The sequence below is a fragment of the Ambystoma mexicanum genome, chromosome 9 (assembly GCF_040938575.1).
Source record: "Ambystoma mexicanum isolate Mex_15411 chromosome 9, UKY_AmexF1_1, whole genome shotgun sequence".
NCBI classification, from domain to species: Eukaryota; Metazoa; Chordata; class Amphibia; order Caudata; family Ambystomatidae; genus Ambystoma; species Ambystoma mexicanum.
The window spans coordinates 645,459,298-645,483,571 of NC_090931.1; the positions used below are offsets into that span (position 1 = coordinate 645,459,298).

The 24,274-nt window shown below is 46.4% G+C and overlaps 1 protein-coding gene across 2 annotated transcripts in view; it reads right to left on the bottom strand.

Annotated features, from left to right (window-relative positions):
• The window catches only part of DPH1 (diphthamide biosynthesis 1), a 1,780,687-nt gene that overhangs the window by 464,230 nt on the left and 1,292,183 nt on the right, over positions 1–24,274 (bottom strand). For both annotated transcript variants that reach the window (XM_069615361.1, XM_069615360.1), the window contains 2 exons: positions 11,955–12,023; positions 10,128–10,284 (listed from right to left, as the gene is read on the bottom strand). In XM_069615361.1, coding sequence (XP_069471462.1) covers positions 10,128–10,284; positions 11,955–12,023 — 226 coding nt within the window. The remainder of the gene's footprint in view (positions 1–10,127; positions 10,285–11,954; positions 12,024–24,274) is intronic.

The window sequence follows — 24,274 nt, forward strand, 5'->3', positions numbered from 1 at the left end:
CAACTTCCCATAACTATTGCAGCCGGCACCCTTGAGAGCAGATGGGACGAATGTAGCATCGACAGGCTCCTGACCTCCAATGCCCCAGACTCATTACCTGCCCATCACTATCAACCACCCCGCCCCCATGGCTGCCGCCGTAGCTGCCCCTATCCTGAAGAATGAGAAGAGAAACCGGCCCGTCGAAACCCACCTCCAATAAGGCATGCTGCAATACCATTTTAGACTGAAATTGGGACATACACTCCCCATTGTCATGTAAGGGGGCCAGCCAGGTCTCCCTGCACCGCCAAGAACTCTAACATAGCCAGCAGTGCGCAAATACTGGGCACGCTACCCCATCCTGAAGAAATGCATGCCCTCTTTCGAACCTACTCTGTTTTGGACTTTCTTTTCCAAATATGCAGTACCATGTGCTGGTCTATTTCAATATCAGACCTGGAGATCCCTTCTGCAGTATTTGGTTTGTTCCCCAACACCATTTCCCCAATTCGAAACGCCCCATAAAATGCTGCGGTGAAGACTGCTCTGAAAGACGATGATTAGTACTGAGAACCAACAGACCCTCCCCAAGGCCATTACTACCTTCTCCAACTCGCCCTGATCCAAGAGTCTCCTCCCATCAGGAATTGCCTTCTGCAACCTCCCAATACCCCTGCGCACTTTCTGGATGACAAAATCCCTAGTGCCATCCGTAGCCCCAGAGATCCCCACAAAACATCTTATGGGCACCAAGTGACTTTTGGCACACGCTAAAGATACCTGTTGCACATGCAGATGGCTCAAATAACCCAATGCAGTCTCACTTGAAAAACCTGACCCCAGCCCCCTTTTCAACCGGAAACACTAGAAAGTCCCTGAATGCACTCTCATCGGCTGCCTTAGTATTAGGTGCCAGGGATTGGATTTGGGAGTATTGGGCACCAAGTTTCCACAGAATCGCTGGAAAAGCCGTCATCTGGTTGTCCACCTCTGGATGGCACTTCCTGAACTCCTGGAACTTGCAACGAGAGAATCATGTGATGAATCCTATGGACTCCTGACTAAATCCCTACCTAAAGTCTCCTCACAGGTGGTCAGGAAAATGCAGACACTTCCTGATCCTGACCTTGGGCTCACTATTCTGCAGGAGGATAACCTCAGAGGAGAAAAGGCCCAAGACAATGAGAGGACTCCATGGGATGAGACATGATATTTGTCCTCCTCTAGGGAGGATGTCTCCTTAATGCCAAAGTACGGAATGGTTTCTTGTAATAAGCATCTTGGTGTTCCACAAGATACAATAAATAGGGGTGGATACAAACAACTCCTAGGCCTTTGGAGAAATAAACAGCCATCCAAAATCCTAGAGACTATAGGTAAAGTGAAAGCAAATCTGTGAATAACAATGTCCTAAAAGACCTGCCTTCCTCTTTTCAATCAAGCCTGATACCTAATCCTTATGATATTCCCTTTAAGAATATTGTAAAGAGTAGACTTGGTCTTAAAAGTAAAAATTTGACTTGAAAAACAGTATGTCATTAGGGACTTCAAGTATCATAATTCACCAAGTGCTGGTACAAGGAAGAGGGCTAAGGCGGTAAAGTGTTGCAGCAGTGGTCAGATCATTAACTCAAAAGACCCACACCTGAGGGAGACAGAGAGTCTTAAAAGGACCCATCAGGTGCAGGCCATAGAGAAGCCAGAGAAGAGGGAGAGGCCAGAGCAGAATTATAAGCTGAAGCTGGAGAAGCAGAGTAGCAAACGAAACCAGAAGCAGAAGCAGTGTGGTTTTTGCAGGCAGTCCAGACAAAAGCTGGAAGAGAGAGAAAATGCTGAGACCACTGCGTGGCAGAAAGCGGCTGCTGGTCCGGAGCAAGTCTGTGTCTCTTGAATCCTGAAGTGCAGAGGCTGTGCAGCTGTAAGCAAAGGTGAGGGAAGGTCATCTCAGGTGCCTGGCATGCACCCAAGGGCCTCTGTAGAAACAGCGAGGTGGGCTCTGGTGGCTGGCATGCATCAGAGGGCCTCAGGAGCGACAGGGACTCCACTTGCAGGTGGCATGGACGAAAGCAGACTTCAGGAAGCAGTTTGTCGGGTTGTGAGGAGCCACAGAAAAATAAGTCCTGTGAGCGAGGAGGGGACAGGAGGCGCACTTCTTACCCGGTGAGTTCACATGCTGGTAGGGACCACAGAGCTCTCCGTACCCACTTGGTGTTAGAGACAGGCATTCAGCAGGAGAGCATCACCTGCGTAAGAGTGAAAGTAACCAGAAGTCAATTCTGAATAACGAACAATTGAAAAGCAGAGAACGCCACACTCGCGTGTGAGTGAAAGTGGTTCTCAAAGCAATTTTGAATACCGAACCATTGTGCAGCAGCAAGAGTCTTGTATAAAAAAACCAAATGACTGTGGGCTCTATCAGAGCCTTGGCAGTATCCCGGCAGTAATACCACTGGGATACCGCCAAAGCAAATAGCGCTACCACTACTCAGTCTGGCACTATTAGTGCCGGATCACGAGTAGCTGTACAGCAGAAGTTCCCATTCCCCATTGGGACCCAATGCAGCTGAGGGCTCTATTACTGATGGCAGTAATAGCGCCGGCTGTAATAGTGCTGAAAACAGATGAAAATAGGTGGAAAACTGAACTTTTACCTTCAACAAGAAGCTGGAGGTAAAACTCCAAACGTCCTGCCCAACTCGAGATTGGGCGTTCTCTTAAATGCAGCGGTAATAGCTTTACCACCGCATTTAAGGGCTACCGTCCAATCGTGATGAGGCCCTGTAACTTTAAATGTGTGAGTCCAGGGAAAACCCAGCAACCCGATGGGCCAATTTTGTTGAGAATTAATGCCCGCAAGTATTGCCCAAGCCAAAAGCTACTAAAATCAAGGCAAATCAATACCACCATTATTGTCAACAGCAGAAGGGAGCTAATGAAAGATCTATATGTGGTGGAGCCTATTGTCCATACTTTGTACAACATAAGGTAAATGCTGGTATAAACTTACATTGCCAAAGCCAAGAGAGAGGCAGACTAAGATCCTATGGTTGTCAGTATTTGGTTACCTGTGCAGTGGGGAAACAAGAGTCCCTATCTTTCGCCACTTTGGACCGAACAACCTCCTGGAACTCACAAGCTGACTCTTGGTTCCTTGGAACCACAGAGGAGGAGACCCCTATGGCTGCAATAAAAAAAAAACAACCCCTCACGCAAAAGAACGGCATCACCTAACCTGGGGGATCTATTCAACCACAGGATCACAGCCGTCACTCTGACTAGGGTAGACAAGGCCTTACCCCCCCTTCCCCTGCTAGATGCACACCCCATGGTTGATATGACTAATCTACTTCAACTCTTTCTTCCTGGCTTGCTTGGGACACTGCACTTCAGGGTGGGTGCCCAGCCCGCAGAAAGCACAGACATGCTTGATCTTCTGGAGGACCTGCAGCACATTTGTTTTCTAGAAATCTAAGCAGGCCCCTCTCCTGTCGGGCCCCCGGAAGCCCGCCAAAAGGACTGCTGACTTTGCTTAAACTGTGGACCATAGTTTGTTTCACTGGGGTGCAATGTAACCAGATGTCGACTGCTTTATTACCCTAACCTAGCGCCGCACTCCCCACTTATGCACCCCAGAATCTGTCATTGCAGGCTAGCCATGCTCCATACAAGCAGTGCCTTCATGTAGACAAGATCAGGTGCTGGTACAGCAACAATTTCAGTGCTAATTGAGGAAATGTTTCCAACATTACTGCGGAAAACACAGAAAACCCCAATGTCCAATTGTCAATATTCTTTTCCACTGAGCATTTTGTCTCTTTCGCCTCTTTCCTTTCCTCTACAACGGGCACTGAATACTCCAGAAAAGCACATTTCTCTTTCCATATTTGTTCCTTCATCTCTTGAGCAATATGCCAGTTCAATATACCTGCCATACAAGGCAAGACGGTAGAACCTGCCAACCCGTGCCCCAGGGTTGCCTTGCCTGATTTTCCTGGTGCTCACTGTGACACTGCATCACTACTTGCTGTTATACTGCCCCCCCACCTCTCATCAGATCTATTGCTGCCACTGCCATTTCCTTGGACACTTGAAGTCCCTGTGTTGGAGCCTTGAGCCCTTCGGGGGCCCATCTGTGTTCCCCCTAACATGAGAAGACTTGGTCCCCACATGCCCAATGGATGGGCCCACTTATTCCGTGGGGTGGCCTATGGAGGCAAGGGCCAATAGCTCTGTGAAAGTGCAGAGCAGCCAGGTGGCCCCGCCTGATACTTAGAAGCCAGGACCACCGTGGGTGCTAAGTTGAAGCAGCTAGAACCTACCGATGTGGCAGAGGAACCGTGACCGGAGCCACCCTCATGTTTCCCTCCTGCTGTGGGCCTTCTTCAATGAGTAGACCGGCAGGGATGGGTGGAAGGTGGGCCTCTAGAGTGCCCATCGCTGAGGTTAACCCCTACAATGGGAGCTGCTAAACCTGCTCTCGCCCCTCCTCCCTTCCACAATCCCACCACCGCCATGCTGGTCTTTCTCTGTGTCTTCCGCAGTGGGGGAGGGTAAGCCACCCTAGGCGCTACATTCTTTCGCTGAGGCCTGGTCCATGAAGTATCCACCATGCTGGCCTATTGCACGCTCAGTTCCTGTGATTCCCCAGTCAACTGGAGCTGGACAAGAACTGCCTCCAGCCCTCGCTCCTGAACGAGCACTAGCAACGTGTTCTGCTGTCCCACTGCCTGCATTGTACAGACCAATCAACGCCCCCCTTCTCACCCGACGAATGAACCCTTTGGCCTTGTGGTCTTCCCCACCCCCAACCGACCACAACCAGGCATACCTCCGGTTTACCAGGGCGAGATGCTGAGCTACTGCTGCTCGGTTGTTCTTCCCTTCCTGGGCAGACCGCAGCACGCCGCCCGGTTTGGAGACACTGTCCAGATGGAACCCGAATACGACTGCTGTGCTCGCAGGAACCACTCGGCCAACACACCCGGATCTCGGGAATCAAAGAAAGTCCTCACGAGGCACAGCATTGGAGTGAGCGGGCAACCAGCGGGTCCATGAAGAGATGTAGGGAACTAGTATACGAAGAGCGAGGAGTGCTACTTGCACATGTTTCTGCTTCTTTCTCTCCTGCCTCTTACACTTTCAATGCAACAGAACAGACATGGCTTGCTTTTCAGGTACAACACTAGCTGTTTCAAGCCTCTCTTCATGGTTTTTACGTTCCCTCTTTATCACACCCAAAAAGTAACTTAGAGTTTACTGGACTGAAGAGGAAGGAGGGAGGGAGGGAGAATGGAAGATAGCGAGAAAGACAGAAAGAGAAAGAGTGCAAGAAAGAGAGCAAGAGGAGGAAAGTGGAGGACACAGATCCCTCTACTCTGCAATATCCCCAAAGTCAGGCAATTAACTACAGACCTATATGACCTGGTCTGAGAGCTCGGACACTGTGAACTGGATGATCTCCAAACAGCCCTTTAAGAAGAGTAGCAGTACCCTCGAGATCGATGGGGATGCAGATTCATACTCATGCATCAAATAATTAAGAAAACTCAATAGTTTGGCAAAATGAGTCAGTTTAATGGCAAGTTAATAAAACGGGGAGTACAACGAACATAAGCAATCGCTCGATCTTCTCGATCTCTTTACTTTTAGAAAAAACACAATATTTATAGCAAAAACTCGTCATTGCTGACGTACAACCTGCGCACGTACTAACATCATTCTACATGGCAATCTTAAAAATCTAACATGCAACGTGATTGGTTATAGGAAGGTAACTTCATATAGGTACTATATCTGTATATGGCAACTGGGAGAGGGGATTGGATAATCACTGTCAGGTGGGGCAACTAAGCCCTCCCTTCAAAATGAATATCACTAAAAGTACGACGTCCCATTAGCTCTACTCACTATAGGACCCTAGATTACATGGTCCACTATGATTGGGTTGGCATTAACCCCACTCATACTTTTCCATCTACATCTAGCAGCACGCAGAAAGAACATCCAGGTGCAGTGAAACTAGTCTGCACCCAAGCATCCCACCAATAATGCTACAGTCAATCAACACCTCAGTAGTCAAGTGTCAATTACTGCTTTGTAGTTTGGCCTTGAGTCTGCTCTGTGCTCTAAATACTTTTAAGGAGTATGGGCATGGCGGGGATCCATGCGTAGGTGTGAAAGTCTCACTCTTCCAACCTGCCTTTGTCACGTGACTGGACACCGTGAAATCGGCTTTTCTCCGTCTCTTTTTGTATATTTGATTTAATTCTACCAGTTTTCTAACGTCTGTGGCTTATCTTGACCTTTCTGAACAGGATCCTCTGTTCTCTTCTCTCCTTAATTGTATCCAATGTTGGCTTATTCCAGCCAGATAATACCTTGGCATGGTCATCCTTAGCTGAGTTTTGCTCTGTCTCGATTCTCGATTTTCTTGCTGCAACACACTCCATTTGAGGCCTTTTGTAACCTTTGTTCAATTCTGCTCACATGCATAGTGGACTTGCATTCATACATAAAGTGCTTCTTGAGGTATATACTTGTAAACGTTGGCACTTGCCGCAATCTATTGACTTTTTAGCATAAGCAAGCTTCACGATTTCTTTGTCTCTTGCAGACTTGCATCTGTACATGTTTAAACTAACTAAATATCTTCATCGTGTATGTGGCATAAGTTTCTTTATTTTGACATCAACTTCTTCACCTTGGGCTCAAGATTTCACTTATCCATGGTATCTCCTTGGTATTTCGTCTCTTGTCAGCATTCTCAGATCATTATATCTTCTATATGTGTGTCTGTCTGATTTCTTAGGACGTCGACATTTATCTGCCTACATTATCTTCTTTGCTTCTTCAGGTATTTTATTCAAACAACCATCATATTGTCTAGGATGTAGATATGGCTTTCTCAATGGAAAATTTACTGTCCAGGTTTTCTTAGATGTCGGTATATTAATAGGTGCTGTTACACTGATAAGTACTTGGCAGAGCCCATGTGCTGCTCTCTGCTGATTTAACTGTTCTTCATACGTCACATACTTTGGTGTGAACTCAATAGGCAATAGGTGGGGGGCAACTGGAGTGGGTGCGATACTCGACACTTCCTCTTCAGCTGTGTTTTGATGCCCAAACGAACATAGGCTGTATGAAGACGCTCTCGAAGAACGTAAAAGAGCCATAGCTATTATCAGCTGTGGCAGGTCGTAAGGAGTCAGACACATTAAGGACAAATATAAATTCTATTTAATTAAATTGTATGAAAAGGGCTAACTTTCCCTATTGCTAAAGTGATCATGCTGCCTATCTAATGAACACGGGCACCCTAGCTAGGGCCAATTGACCAGGCACAACTAAATCCGGGTCTTGCACGACCATATAAATATAATCATGGTGACCTACCATAACAATTTAGTTATTAAATATCTCAAATGGGGACATGTTATCAATGAGGTGGCTAATACGACATCTCATAGCAAGCTTGGCGGAAGGGTGGGCACCGTCATGCAACAACCAAATGCATCACATTTATTTACCGATTACAACAAGACACATGTTTTAATGTTACTAGAACCTATTGCTCTAATGTATACACCTGAACCAAAAGGTGCCAACTCCATCATTTATCTTCTCCTCAGATGCACTCACCTGGTGATATTAATCACCAGTGGCTACCTGCTTTCTAATATTCTATACAGAAGAGACACCTTAATCTAGGTGAGCTCTCCATATTACCTTCAACTCAAATACATAGAATCAAATGTTTAAGCAAAACAGATGAATTGATGAAACTAACAAGAATTCATTTTATTTTATTTTCCCTTGTGCATCAATATCTCTCCTGATGTATGATATTGTCTGCCCACTCGGAATATGATACATGTACTTTAAACATGTAACTTGGAAACCTATCACTGATAACGCTGATAATGCTGATAACATCATTATGATTTATGTTTTTATGATGCTATGACACAAACCCTTGCTCGTTGCAAACACATTCCATATGTTAAAACCAATTTCTATTTCACTCTTCCACTTGTCACTGTGCACTTCTCACAATTGTGTTTGGATAGGATGCCTAATATATAAACAAACAAATGAATAATGTTTGTAGCCTTAATAAAGACCATGTAATGGTCGAAACACATGTCGACACCCATGGTGATAAATAAAGATCCAAATGGTATCAAGCTTTAATGAGTGGACTATACCTTCCATGACTAATAGCAGCAAAGGAAACACTTATAAGTTGTGCATAGCTCTAAGTGTGTAGGAATCCAACACAAACACACGTAATCTCTATTTGGGGCACAAGAGCACGGCCCCTATGGGTTCTACATCCGGCTGCATGTACAAAAAATCAAATATCGAATGATGAGTCAGGCGTGGTAACCAACTGTTGCTGGTGCGATCACCACTTTCCATATTCAGTGTAAACGAATTTCCATTTGCCACTGTATTTTCCCTTTGCATTTGCTTTCTCCCCAACACCAATTTTCCTACTTCATTTCTATTTTGCCCTGGTGTGCTGATTAGTTTTCTCTAAAACTTTGCCTATCTCCTAAGTGTAAGAAATACAAATTTTCTTCTATTCTGTCCCCCCCTAGCAGTTGTGAGAAATAATCAAAACCCCAGTCTTCCATTTAGATTCAAAACCGTGCTTTCCCTTTCTTTGCTGACTTCCCATCTTATGGCTGTGGGCTTCACCCCAAATCCGATTTTCCTGCTATATTCCTACTCCTTGCCACTGCCTCCATTCAAATGAATCAAGTTTAATTGATGTTTGGGGGCGAGTGTTGCAAGGGGAGTGCTTAACTGTAGGTGCTATCACTTTGTGGTAAAGTGTTCTTTTTCTGTTCTGTCATTAAAAAAACGGAATTAACTGCAATAGTATATCTTAACCTGGTTGTTTTGTTGCGATTATTGCATTTTGTGTCGCCACAACATTGGTGGCAATGTCATTGGTTGATTTTCCTTTTTACATTAAATAATACATTTATAAATATCTTAGTGATACACACGGGCATGGTTCCTGGTGGTTACCAGACATTTGGTCGAAAAAAATTGGTCGACCAGACAAATGGTCGAACCAATTTGGTCGAAAACCAAAGGGTCGAATTTTTTTTTTTATTTTAACCCTTTTTTTATTTTTTTGGGTGGGTCCCCCCCCAAACGCCCTTTTTTTCTCTAAAAACCCCTTTTTTTACAAAACGAAAACCCGAAAAATAAATATATAAATAAAAAAAAAATTCGACCATTTGGTTTTCGACCAAATTGCGTCGACCAAATTGCAGTCGACCAGTTTTTTTTCGACCAATTGACTGGACACCTTCCTGGTCTATTGGAGGTTGGGTGTGAGATGGGTTGGAGGCCTCCTTAAAAGAATTTGGTTGTAATAATACAAGGCAGTATCTTGTGCGCCACCTTCATTGCAAGAGGGGGCGACCTTGACTTGCTGGTGCTGCACAATGCATCGTGACAAGACAGATGAAGCCATTTGTGCAGTATTGCGAAGCTTGGTAAACCAATGCATCAGACCCATCTCATTATAGTAATAACTAGAGATAAAAGTAATGATGAGTCTGCATAGCAACCTAGAACTGATCATGGCGCGGTTAATCCCAGAGGCAAATAAGGAAATTGTTTGTATCTCTCTCTTTCGTGCACTTTCGGAAAGTGGCAACAGCAGTGCAAATCGATTTCACAGGCAAGGCCCAGCCGAAGATGCACTCTCATCAGTTTCCAGCCATACATGCTTAAAAACAAAAACCAGGGGCTGGTAAATGCTCTCTCCGTCTTACAGATGGAGCGCTAGAGGCAGTGTGATGATGTGCCCTGACTTTGCGCTTGCACAGGCCTAGAAATGGCATGCCCAGGTGTGCACCTCTCGTCTCTCACAGCGCGGGGGCTTCCAGCTGTGCACGCACCTCCAGGCCCTGGTGACACACTCCCCAAGTTCTGCACATCTGGTCTCTGGCGGTGATACAGCATGTGTGTAGTGTTTGACTTTCTGCCTCTAGCTGTGGAGTAATGTTTCCATGCGTGCACTTCTTCTTGCCCACTTGCCAACAGATAGTGAATGAATACCTCCCCAGCTCTGCGGACGCGCGCGACACCATGCACGCAGCTTATAGTGGCAGAGATCTTACCTCAAGGATCTGCGGAGAGCCCTGACGGCCCAGCGTGCCAAGTATGAGGCCCCAGGTCTTGGCAGTGGTGGCAGCCGCAATGGCATCCTTCCTGGCACCTCGCATTGCCTCGTGGTCATAGTACTCGCGGGAGAAGACTTTGCTATAAGGATCATACCTGTAAGAAATAGAAGATCAGCATTAACATCTCAAAAGCACTCTCCCCAGTGAATCTATTGAGAGGCGGCTCGGGAACCCGGCGCCACAGGAGACTTCCCTAGGTTTCCAGGATCCCAGGCCGCAGAATCCACTATGCACCCTCGAAACCCCGGGCCACCAGACACCTCGATGGACATTCATTCTTGGCTTTGCTCATTAGGGTCTTGAGCAGAGTATTTAAGGCCACGGTACTCCTTTGTGGCAGACCTGGACTGCATTTTTTAAGGGTGGCACCTCTTGTTGGGGTAGGCAAATGATGGAAATGCTCACTATTAACAGTGATTGTGATCTGTGTTTTGATCACATTTTTTGTAATATTGTTGAATGTGTGGTCTTTCCGAAAACGAATGGAAGTGCTATATTGTGGATTTTTCAGGCTCACAACAAGGTTCTTGGCTGCCACTGGGGCCAAATCTTGGACACCTGCTCCCACTTCGCAGGGTTGAGTACAGAGCTTGAGAGGCGCACACAAGGTGTAATTTGGGGTTGGGGTGGATGGTCACATATTAGATAAGAGTTTAGGGGGCCACGTATTCAGGTGTTAGTGTGTAGTGTGCGGGTGCGCGAGGGTGGTAGGGGTGGCCAGGCAGGCCTGGGGCCCATAGGGTGAATAATTTCTCTCACTGTCACTGCAGTCTCACCGTCAAAAGATTATGCAATTCGCAACTCAGGGCTTACCTGCAGTATTTTATCATAACACTGATAGTTTTTTTTTTCTCCCCTCACTACTTGTGTTATTTTTTTGATAGCAAATGTAAAAATCTGTTGCCATTCCGCGTCCTCGTTTATGGAGAAGCCTCTGATATGTGGCCTTTTCTGATGAGGAGCGAATTTTAATCAAGTTGCAAGCGAGCTGCCGGAGCTCTTCCAGCGCCATAAAGCTGCCGAGCCTCCCGCCCCAGCCTGGTAACAAATGGCCTACTAAGAGATGGCGAGATGGGGCAGGCGTGCTCGGCGTGGGCACGCAGGCGCCGCGCCCTCGCTCGCGCCTTTATGCCCGACGCACGCCACGGCTTAATGGCGCGGACGGCCTTTGTGATAATGTTTACCCTCGCCTCTCGCCAGCGAGGCCCGCCCGCTCATCTGCCGCGGCTCGCGGGGCGCTGGGGCGCAGCCGGAGAGCACTGCAAGCCGCCGAGGGGTGAGGAGGAGGGAGGCCCTTCTCATGGGGCTAAGAGCTTACGCTCCTGCTTGAGCCGGTGAGGTGGTGTGTGGGTGGTGTTGGCACTGGCAGGTGTGGTGAGGTAGGCGTGGAGAGTTGAGGTACATGTCGCAAAAATGACGGGTGTGGTGTATTGGATGTGACGTGGATGTGGCACGTTGGCACATGGGGTTTTATTTAGTTATAAGCCACCAACTGTGTGTTTTTGCACCTCAGGGGGAAAAGGAAGCGAAGAATAGAAAGAACGGTGGAAAAGGGGCTGACCATTCTCAGCCTTAAAACGTTCCAGAGCAGGCAATGTGCAACTTAGGTCACACAATGAATGCTTTACCACATCCGGTGAGGTGTTTCATGAAGTGGCATGGCATCCCTGAGTGAGATGCCAACAGAATGAGGTTCTGCATGGTCACCACGGTGAGAGGTGCAGGGGTAGGAGGGGCATCAAAGTGTGGGGTGAGATGAGGTACCTGTAGGCATCTGTTCCAGGGTTTGCGATCATGATGGACTCCAGGTGGAAGCGTCCATCCCCAAGGTATCTGTGGAGAAACGGAGAGGTCAGTGAGAGATGGTGGTACAACACCAATACAAACAAAGAATACACAAGCGGATGCAAGAGTATGTATTATTCTCTTAGTGCTGTGCACACTAGACACATTGGGCCTCATTCCGAGTTTGGAGGTAATCATGGCGCTATTAGCGCCATGACTACCTCCAATACAGGTACCGAGTCCGTCCTCGTTCAATGGGGACTTACCGGTCTATTCCAACCTCTGCGGGACCGGTAAGTTCCCATTGAAAAAGCCATTTCCCATTCCCATTTGAGCCCCCAGAGGGCTCAATGGGAAGGGGGGAAGACGCTAATAACGGTACCGCAAATTGCGGTACCGTTATTAGCTCTAAAGTCTCTTAAACAGGTGTTAAGGAAGGGACCCGCTAAAGGGACTCGGAATAAGGCACAAAGGGATTACCGGCACCGGTGTCCTTACCAGTGGCCAGTATCCCTTTGCGCCCAACTCTTAATGAGGCCCATAGAAACCCACGAGCACATACGGGATCTATAAGCATATGTGCACTGAAAGTCCACGAGCACCCACCACCAGCCCAACACATCTCACTGTGCAAAGTCAGTCTATTCAGAATTCACACCACCCGAATAAAACCCAGCTCCTAATTCATTGCCTGCACGTCCCAATGTCTCCTGCTAGCGGCCTTACCCAAGCGCATGTGTCAGCGCCACCTTCCATAGGAGCGCCCCCAGCCTGCGGTGTGCCGCCCCCTCCCTTCTCATCTGGGGGTACCCCTCCGTTTCTGATGAGCCTTTGACATCGTGCGTCGATCTGCTGTCAGCGGTGACATTTACCGCCTCGCCTGCAGGCTCGCGCTGGACACACCAGAATGAATCCGGCGCTAAACCTGACTTCAGGTCGCCCGTAATTGGACGATGACATTTGGAAAGTTCAACGCTAATTTGTCTGCAAAAATTAGCCAGACACACCTAACTAGTGGGAGTGGAGGATGGAGTGGGAACTGGCATGCCTGGGTGCCCATCTGATCAACATGCTAAGGGGAACCGAGTGAAGAGAGGTGCGCCATGGGGGCTGGCACGTGCGAGGGAGAAGGCGTAGCAGGGTACAGCCAGCCACCGCTCAAGGGGAAGGGCGCAGACCTCCGCTTCGATCCCATACACAACAGAGAGTCTCCTCCAGAGGAACATCACAGGGCGGGAAGGGGCTCTCCCTGGAAAACCTCATTTTGTGGTGCAAACAGTGGGGTCTCCAGGAAAGGTCTCTTTTTTGGTAGAACAGTGTGTGGTCTCTCCTGGACAGACTAACCTGTCAGGATGGAATCTCCAGAACAGTGTGTATGCGTGGTATTTCCAGGACATAGCTTACTGGAACACGCCCAGCCCATGTAACTCCCCATATCGGCCTAATGCCCACATGCATAATATTCCTTCTTAGAAATACTCCGGTCCCCCGAGGACATTCGCCCACACAAGAAAGTTGAGGCCCTACTAATGGAATAAAGGCGCCATATAAATGACAAACTACTACTACTACATACCAGCAATGCAGGGCGGGGTCGCCAGGGCAGGCCTGCTTTTGTTGGACAGTGTGTGGTCTCTCCTAGACAGACCAGCCTGTTGGGGTAGTCTATGTAGGCGGGGCATCCCTTTGTAGAGCTGTGTTTGGGGGTAGTACCTCCAGACCAGAACAAGCTATCAGGATGGACTATCCATGGCAGGTCCACTTTTCTAGACCAGTGTGTGAGGGTGATCTCTCTAGGGCAGTCCAGCATGTCAGGATGGAGTCTCAGAGAGCAGGTGCACTTTTCTAGAGCAATGTGTGAGGGTGCTCTCTCTAGGACAGATCAGTATAAATAATAATAATAATAATAATTTGGCATTTATATAGCGCTACAAACCCTCAGGTATCTGAGCGCTGCTTTATTATTACCCACGGTGTGTGGTGCTCATTTATCAACCTCTGAAGGATGAAAGGCTGAGTCTGTTGGAAGGATGAAAGGCTGAGTCTGGTTCTGCCGGGATTCAAACCTGCGTTACTGAGCTCTGCACGGATGTCAAAGCGAGCGCTCTACTCGCTGTGCCACTTGACCGGCATGAGGTCTCTGGGAGCTGGTGTACTTTTCTAAACCAGTGTGTGAGGGTGATCTCTCCAGACCGGCATGTCAGGGTGGAGTCTCAGAGAGCAGGTGTACTTTTCTAGACCAATGTGTGAGGTTGATCTCTCCAGACCAGCATGTCAGGATGGAGTCTCAGAGAGCAGGTGCACCTTTCTAGAGCAGTGCACCAGGGTGGTATTTCCGCGACTTGGCAGTATCTTGAGATGGGAGTCTCCAGGGTGGGGGCGTATCCTTTTGTAGGACATTGTATGGCCTCTCCAAGACAGACCAGCATGCCACAATCGGCTCACCAGTGTGGGCTCTCGTTTTTAGAACGGTGTATGAGGGTGGTTTCTATAGGACAGACCAACAAGTTACTCAGGCGTCCTATGGAAGCGGTAGAGCAGTTTGTAAGGGTGCTGACACAAACGAAAATACGCTGGCTCACTTACTGGGTTCTGGTGGTATATCAGATAAAATACAAGACTGTCGGGAGGAAGCCAGGCGCAGTGAAAGGAAAGGGGTCGGTGCATTTCAGGACTGCATGAGTGGGTGCACGTGTCTGAGTTGTCACATGGACACACCAGAACTCACTTTGTGACCCTCTTGTGCTAGTGCTGCCCCCTTTCTGTGCATGCATGCATCCATCTGCGTATAGAAGAGGTGCATGAGCGGAAAGACAATGGGGGTCATTCCAAGCTTGGAGGCAGCCATGGTGCTAATAACACCATGGCTGCCTCCAAACCCGGGTCTGGTCTGGCTGAATGGGGACTTACCGGGACATTTCCGACCTTTGCGGACCTAGTAAATCCCCATTCAGTTAACCATTCCCCATTCCCAATTGAGCCCCCATAGGGCTCAATGGGAATCGAGAAGGCGCAAATTGCAGGCCCATTTTTAGCTCCAAGGTCCCTTAACGGGACCCGCAGAGAACGGCTGGTCAGACCAGCCGTTCCTGCTAGGACCCACTAAGGGACCTCGGAATAGGGCAGTAAGGGTTTATCGGCACCGGCATCATTACCGGTGACCGTTAACCTTTAACGCCCAACTCGTAATGACCCCCAATCTGTTATGAGTTATTGTGGCCCAATCACACAATGCCGCAGAGGCAATCCAGGGCTTAAAAACGAGTTGAACTGTTTCCAATTTATGTATGTTTTACAACTATGAATAATGACAAATGAAAAGTCAAAAATTGTTGAAAAAATAAGCTCACAAGCCAAATATTAAATGCTTTGTGAATTTAATGTAGCACAGTGTCATTAGATCTGCATGCTGTTACCAGTAGACATAGAGCTTTCTATGCCTAGATTGTGTACGGGCTAACTAATGAATGCCTTAACGAATGACCCATAACAAACTGTCAATTCACATGAATTAATGTGAATCCAGAAAGACACGTGGCAGAATCACATTGTGGCATCCAAGGCAAACTAGGATTCCAAGGGCCTCATTACAAGGTTGGAGGTAGCCATGGAGCTATTAGCTCCATGGCGGCCTCCAAAACCCTTCCGACTCCTCCCTGGTGAATGGAGCAATTACCGGTCCATTCCGAGGTCGGAGGGACCGGTAATTCCCCATTCACCACGGCCATTCTCCATTCCAATTTGAGCCCCCATAGGGCTCAATGGTAATGTGGAAGGCGCTAATAACAGTACCGCAAATTGCGGTACCGTTATTAGCTCTAGAGTCCCTTTGCGGGTCCCATCCTTAACTCCTGCAAAAAACAGGCGTTAAGGAAGGACCCGCAAAGGGAACTCGTAGTAGGGAGGTACGGGATTACCGGCACCGGTGCCCTTACCGGTGCCGGAAATCCCTTACCTCCCACCTCGTAATGAGGCCCCGAGTCTCTGGGGTAACTCTATTTTCACAGAATGTTCGGTTGTGCCAGGCAGTGTCATAGTTCACTTGTGAGAGAGAAAGGTGAGGGGTAGCAGAGAGCGTAGCTGGTGTGTAACGGAATGAAGGATTTACAGCACATAGTGCTACTCCCCGCCCTCGAATGGCCGAATGGGCATGTGATGGATTCCCATCACAACACCCCTGTCCTAGTACTTGCCACTTACTGTAAGAGACTGCTCTGGACCCCATTTATAAAAGGAATACATTCGACAGGGCGGACTGCCTAGTTTGCACTACCTGCAAAAAATCCTGGCAATGCAATTGTAGCCATTTGCATGGCATGCAATGCAATAAACGTGTTAAAACAGGCCACATTGCCTATATGCCTCCTCTCTGCTCTGCGTAGTGCAAAAAGGATAAATGCTGCCAGCCATTTATGCACAGCAGCCATCATTTACAATGGATTATCTTGGTATCCACCTGATTTAACCAGTGCAAAAACACGGAGCTAATGTGCATAGCATTAACTACAACATGGAAATGACATGCTGGCATTAATACATGCTCTTTTTTCAGGTGGAGTGTATAGAGCAGGAATACACTGGGCCTCATTACGACCCTGCCGGTCCGGAAAGAACGATGGCAGTAAACTCACCGCCACCGTTGTTTCCGGACCGGCTGATTCAGAGTCCTGCAGGCGGGAGGTGTCACTCACGCCAGGTCGGAACTGACGGGATTAACACCACCCGCCTGCAGGCGGACATGGAAACACTGGGTCTGTCATAGACAGAACCAGTGTTTCCATGGTCCCCATCCACATGGAGTCCAATGGGACTCCATGGGAATGGGGATTTACAGAATTCCACCTCCGGAATTACTCGGTCACCGGGGTTGTAATGCCCCAGTGATTCCGGCAATCACAGAGGCGGAATGGTATTACGGGTCCGGCGGCAGCCTGCTGGTTTTTCCGGCATGGTTACTGCCGGACTCGTAATGAGGGCCACTGTCATTATTTAACCAGCACCTGCGCTGCCTGTCAAAAGAACGTAAATTACCTACGGTGTAGAAGCATGTGCAAAACTGGATGGACACTTTGGATGATGGGTTTGTACACATATTTTGCGCTCTTTGGTCGTGGAAAATGAGGGTGACTGAGTATTTGTAGTTATTTTATTTGTACAGCGCAGCCAAGCCCTGGGGCATCTGGGCGCATATCTTACATAAGGCATAAGTTACAGCATTGCAGGAGATATAAGGAGAAATATATACAGTTGTATGCATATAGGAATATTTATGTACAGAATAGACAGTGAATTCAGAATATGCACAAAATTATATACATAATTAAATACATAATTATATACAGAATAGACATAGTTGTATACAAAATATGCACAATTATAAACATATAGTTATATACAGATTAGAGGCTGCAGTAAGAAACCTGAGGTCTAGTACAGTGGGTGGGTGGACACAAAGAGAGCTAGTTCTCCTGCTCGATGAGCCAGCTTTTTGCGCTTTTCCTGAATGTATAGTAGGATGGTTCAGCTCTTAGAGTTAAAGGTAAGGTGTTCCACAGTTTTGCTGCTATGACAGGGAAACTGCTCCCTCCTGCCTTCTGTAGTTTGAATCTTGGGGGAATGAGGCAGTGTGTCTGTGCAGATCTGGTGGGGCGGTTGGATATATGTTGTGCAAAGTTGTCAGAGAGGTATCTTGTCTTGACCCTTGGTACGCGAGGCACTTGTGGGTGAGTGACAGTGTTTTAAAAGCAATCATTTGATTGATGGATAGCCAATTCAGGTTGCGTCTGGTGGTAGAGATGTGGTGGGATCTGGGGATGTTCAGTGCTGATCTGATAGCTTTTTTTTTAATTACTTGCATTTTTTTATATTCCTTTGGTTAGTACCCAGGTAAAGAGCATTGCAGTAGTCCAGTTCAGATAGGACTAGAGTGCTGGCTACTTATATGCAATTCCAGGAGGTTAGGAATGGTCTGCAGGCCGTGATTAATTTGCGAGTGTAGGCCGTGGAAGATGCTGTCGCATTAATTTGTTTAGTTAAAGTTAGTGCGGCGTTTGAGTAAATACCCAGGGTTTTCATGTCCTTAGTTACCTTGATGGTGTTGCCATCGATGTTGAAGGAGTTCTATTTAACGTCCAGTTTGTTGAGTTTTATTTGAGATCCTAGAAAGCGTAGCTCTGTCTTAATTAAGACAGAGTCCATGTTTGGCCATCCATGCTTGTATGATAATGTAGATATCATTTATTGCTTTAGAGTCAATGGCGTAATCCCCTGTGATGGGGATGAGTATTTGGGTGTCATCGGCGTAATTAGTGTAGGTGACACCCAAATAGTCAAGGTCACCAAACAGGGGTTTATTAAACACATTATATAAAGTCAAAGACACACAGGATCCCTGGGGGACTCCGCAGGTGACTGGAGATGGTTCAGCCGCGGCTGCCGATGCAAAGACCCTTATGGATCTATTGTCTAGGATTGATTGGATCCATTTGTTGGTTTTGTCAGAAAAGTATGCAGCTGAAGTTAAGTGGCTGCAGAGGACTTTGTGGCCTATATAGAGTCTATGGGGTATGTGGGTGTGGTTCATTGTGTCCTTGTGAGCGAGGTTTGTGTGCACTTTGTCCATGTCAGTGTAACTTCTTTTTGAAACGGTGTGAGCGTCTGGGCTGGACCGTACAAACGTGTATGCTTCGGGGGCAATCCCTCGCCACACAATCCCTTATCAATCTCTCCTCAAATGTGATTGGGAGAAATTTGAAATTTGCACTGAGAGTTGGGTAACATCACAACTTAAATAGCACCAAAAACAAAACATTCTACAAGATGACTTTGAAGGGCTCCAAAAACAACCCCTCCGCATTCAGAGAAGCATACCAGTGACGAGTGACACCTTAAACGTGAGAGTCTGGGAAATCCGAAACGAAGTAATGTAACATAGCACAGATGGAAAATACTGGTTCCATGTCATTTAATCGCTGGAATTTTCAAAGCCTGGCATTTCAATGTGAAAATGTTCAAATGTTTTTTTTATTTTTTGGGGCAGGGTGGGGGGCCCAAACCCCACCTCTGCCACCTATTTTACCTATTCTCTAACCCCCAACCCATCTGCCCTTTCCCACCCCACGCCCCTAAAGAATTTGATGAACATTGGTGCACGTTGAAGTGGCAGGCTTTGAAAAATGTGGCGTTGCAAGGACGTCGTACGAAAATACTATCCCATAAGATGATGTTTTTGAGGTGTAAAAGTGGCCTGCTAGCAACGCCCACCAACAGGAATGGACACATCAGCACTGTATGAATTGTTTACTTTACTTACATTGTTTCACCTCGTTAAATAGTTGCCCTGTTGAATTTTGCTCCTTACAATCCTAGATTGTTTGGCCATGGTATGAATTGTTTGCCCCAACACGAACACTCTCTACTTCATGCCCAAACACACTATAGAGAGAGCAACTATGCCACTTGAACACACCAATTTCAAATCCCTCCCTACAGATGATCAAGCAACACAACACCCTACTGTGGAATCAGAAAAATACAATATTAAGGCTTTTACACCATGCAAGGGAAAATACACCGACAAGGGCTTGTAAAGATTCCCAGAATCTTTATTACAAAACTGAACAGTATCGAACAAAGTACACAAATAGCTATTTGGCTGTCAATACATCACCAGCAGGGTTCAATGTGAGCAGTGAGCAGAATTTGCTAGCTGGACATCAGCATATTTATACAGTTTGTTATAATGATGTCCAGCCTCTTACTAGTTAATTATACACTGGGCTAAGAACTAAGGGCTAGGGTCGCGCCAGGTTTGTTTCCTAATTTACATATCTCGTGCATGCGGTTTACTTTTAAATATATTTACCAACAAACATTATTATTCTCTAATTTAACATTACACTCTTTACACATTGCTTTAATACAGATCAGACAAATGTTTCGCATGTCGTATTTGGATAGCATTATTGTTCTTGTATACTTGTAGGTTAACATTGCTAATTCAAGTAATCCCCTGATCCCGAGGTCAACGAAGGACAAGGTCTACATGACCCTAACATGTAGCCTGAAGGCAGGTTGGACATTAACCCTCCTACAGAGGTTGAAGAGGTTAAGGCAAGAACAAGAGCACACGAGACGGCCATTTTAGACTTCAGGGTGACTTTATACAATAAGCTAAAATGGCGGCTCTAACCTAAAATGGAGGCTTGATTCACTTGAGGTCACGACCTTGTACTACGGATTTCCTCGCAAAGCGACTGGGCATAGGCCAACATATACAATGAGGACGAAACAATATTATATCAGTTCTAACAAACCCTCCTTTTGGCCTATGCCAAGCGCTAAACTACCTTCAATCACTTTGCGACTAACTCCACATTTCAACATCTATACATCCCGAATCATTGTCTGACATATCTATTGCCATTAGATCAGACATCAGAGTTTCTTTTAACACATTCTCTTTGGAAACCTTCTCTGGGGCGTATATTTTATGCCCTAATACACTTGTTGCTTGCGCACAACACCCCCCCCCCCCCTAATACTGAGCATATACCAGGGAGACACTGTATACAACAACAAAGAAACAGAAAACTTCCTAAGATAATCAGCAGGGCCGAAAACAACTTCCATCCCCCATGACCGCAGGAGGTCCCAAAACCATGCACTAAGTTCCCAGTTTCCCTCAGGAACATGTATTTCTGAACTAAGGACATGTAGATTTTGGATAGCCCTAAAGATTGTTGGAGAGGAGTTTGGTACGTAAACGCAGCAAGCGGACCCCACTAATTTACATACTCCTCCACGCTCGGCCAGAATGACATCTAATGCCATCCGGTTCTGAAGAGCCGCTAATCTTATCGCTTTCTGTTCTAACGTCATATTATAGAGTATGTCAGTGGTCCGATTGATGGTTCTCTCCAATACTCTCGCTAGTCTCCTGATTTCTTCTGAATTCGTAATTTGCCCAAAAAAATGGCACAAAGGATTTCATGATATCTCCTAGAGTTTGCGCTGGAGTATCCCCTTTCACACCTCATCGTGGACAAGTTTTCGAAATATCTGCAGTACTGGCAATACATACCCCAGGTAGTAGAATCCCTAAATAACAGGTTCCTTGGCAATCCCTGGGCAACCATGGAAATGCTACATCAAGGCAAACAAAATAGACAGGTTCGCCTACGTACAGAGGTCTGTTCTCACTAGTCAAATTTGCAACGTTGGCGCACTTTCTAAAATTACCCATTGACCGTGTTCCATTCCTCTGTATGCAGAAGGATACTGAATCGGGGCTATGGTTAACAGAATAAGATGGAGGCGTGGCATCCTTATTGCCTATAGGAGCCATTTTGAAAGAGATTCAAGACTGAAAAGGACAAGACAATCTATCAGAGGGCCTTACAAAAGCAACATTTGGTTTGCTTCTATTTGCAAAAAGCGAGCATCCCAGGGGCATCAAAACATGCTTTTCAAAACTATTCAAATATGTACCATCAAAGTTCCCTGAGATGCTGTCATTCCATCGGCCAAAGATTAGTGCTCTAAGAGAAGCGTAACAGGCAGTTGTCAAAGGTAAAGGATGAATATACCAACCTAGCCCCTTATCCCCATGTTGCGGTAGATGTGAACAGATCCAACAATTGGTTCTATTTAAAATTGCATGAGTGGCATTCATAATTAACAAAAGGGTATTATTCTGATAGTTCCGTCTATGCGAAGAATCTCTAGGTGATAAAGTATGCAATTGCATGGAAGGAGTGGGGATAACAGATACATTTTCTATAGGTAAAAAGTCCTCTAGCGGATATGCTTCCTCCAGATACCATAACCCAAAACCAACAGTTACTAAAAATCCAGTTATTATTAAAAAAAGGCAACAATACACTTTGGGGGTCCCCTTACATGCTTGATCATTGTCTCTGCTAGTCATATTTTTATCTAAAAGTTCGGTACGAGCGGTAGCGGGTGCAGGCATTGTAGTCTTCAATCGAAAAACACCAATTGTTCGTTTGCTGGCGACTCCAGTCGCGTGTCTTCTTAATGTCTTTCCCACAACCCTTAGCCAACAGAACCCTTCCGTATAGTCGGGCCAAAAGACAAGCTCTCAAATGATTCTCTCAATCGCACAGTCAGACCGTGCTGTACGTCTATTTCCTTGGACGCAAATTATATTTCACAGTTTCTGGTGAGAACAAAGTGTTGTCACTTCCTCCTGGAGGTGGCGAGTGAACGGAAATGGGATCAGAAAAGGATTGATCCGGAAGTTCCACTGTTGGAGAGTGCGAAGACAAGATGGCCGTTTTGTCTGGCCTTGCAAATTCTGGAATGGTCTCCGATACTCCCTTATCGGTTGTTACTGTTTCAGGCACGTTCGTTACAGCAGTGGGAAGGGATTCTGTGTCTTCTGTATCGTATGGCACGGGCTGCGGGATCCGTTTGGTGTGCGTCGCATGGATCCAGTTCTTACGACCCGCTACCCGCACAGCAGTCTGAGTGACTAGCACGACTTGGTAGGGACCCCTCCACCGAGGTGCAAGGCAAGATGACCTCTCAAAAGCCTTCATGAGGATCCAGTCCCCCGGTCATAGACTGTGACCGGGACCCTCGTAACGTACAGGTAATGCCTCTCGCACCTGGTAATAAACTGAAAACAGATTTTTAGTCAACTGTTTACAGTAATTTGAAAGAAGGACATTTTCTATATCCCGTAAAGAACTGCTTTTTGGCAAACCCCAAATATTAGCAGGTCTCCCTATTACCACCTCAAAGGGAGAGAGCCCAGTCTTAGTTTGAGGGGTTGTTCTCATCGACAGTAACACAATTGGTAAGGCGTCCGGCCATTTTAGTTTGGTGCCAGCACACGTCTTAGCGAGCTTGTGCTTTATAATGCCGTTATGCCTTTCCACTAATCCGGCCCTTTGGGCATGTCTGGCCGAAAGGAACCGTTTATCAATCTGTAATCCTTTGCAAATGTGTAGGATTACAGTAGCGATAAATTGTGGCCCATTATCCGACCTGATGACTCTCGCCAGCCCGAACCTAGGAAAAAATTCTTTCAACAGAGTTTTTGCCGTGGTTATGGCCGTTGCATCTCTAACCGGGAAGGCCTCAAACCCACTTACTAAAGGCACAAATGACAACCAGCACATATTTAAGATTGTTACAATGTTCCATTTCAATAAAATCAAAGTGAATAACCTCAAACGGGACAGAAGGTGGAGTGAAACTTCCTCTAGGAGTCGAGGTACCTTTTCCTACATTGTGCTGCAAGCAGACCATGCACCCTTGGACAAAACGCTCCGCAGTTTTGAAAATCTTATCATTGGCACATACACTGTGTAGCATTTTAGTCAATTTACGCGCACAAACATGTGTCGGACCGTGAGCCATAATGACCATCATTGTAATGTAGGCATCAGGGAGTAACCATTTTCCTTCAATATTGTCCACCCAACACCCATCATCATCCAATCTCCCTGCACCCTCGATCCATCTCTTAGTTTTCTCTATGGTAGCATCTGCTTGAATGTCTTTTACAGAATCGATACTTTCACCCAAAGTGCAAATATTTACAGTTTCTCTTACAGCATACATTTCTGAACTAAAATCAGTGGCGGTTTGTTTAGCTATCTGATCAGCGAAAACATTCCCTTTTCCTACATCATCTGTAACCTTTTGATGCGCTGAACATTTTATAATAGCTAACTGAACAGGGAGTGCGAGTGCTGAAAGTAATCGCACTATTAAAGTGCCATGCTGAATTTTTGTTCCGTGCGAGGTCAAGAAACCTTGTTCTTTCCAAAGTCTACCGAAGTTGTAGACCACCCCAAAGGCATACTGACTATCGGTATATATATTTACTGTAAGCCCTTCAGAGAGTTCACAAGCTCGAGTTAACGCTATAATTTCTGCGGCCTGCGCGGGATTATGCATAATTCTTTTGGTTTCCACAATCGTGCTTAAAGTATTAACGGCATAAGCAGCCTTGGATGTACCATTTGGAAGTTTAAAACAAGAGCCATCACAAAATAGCTCTCCTTGTGGGCTATTCAAAGGCGTGTCTCTCAGATCGATTCTGCCTTTAGTCTCTTGTTCTGTCACATAAAGGCAATCGTGTGACGTTTCGTCACCATCTACAGTATCTTGCGGGACAGGTAGAAGTTCAGCTGGATTTAATACACAACATCTCTGAATTTGAATGTGGGGGGCAAACAAGATTAGTTCATATCTTGGCAATAGTGCGGAAGTGAGGTGTTGCGTTTGAGTTCTATTCAATAAAATATCCACAGAGTGAGGTACCA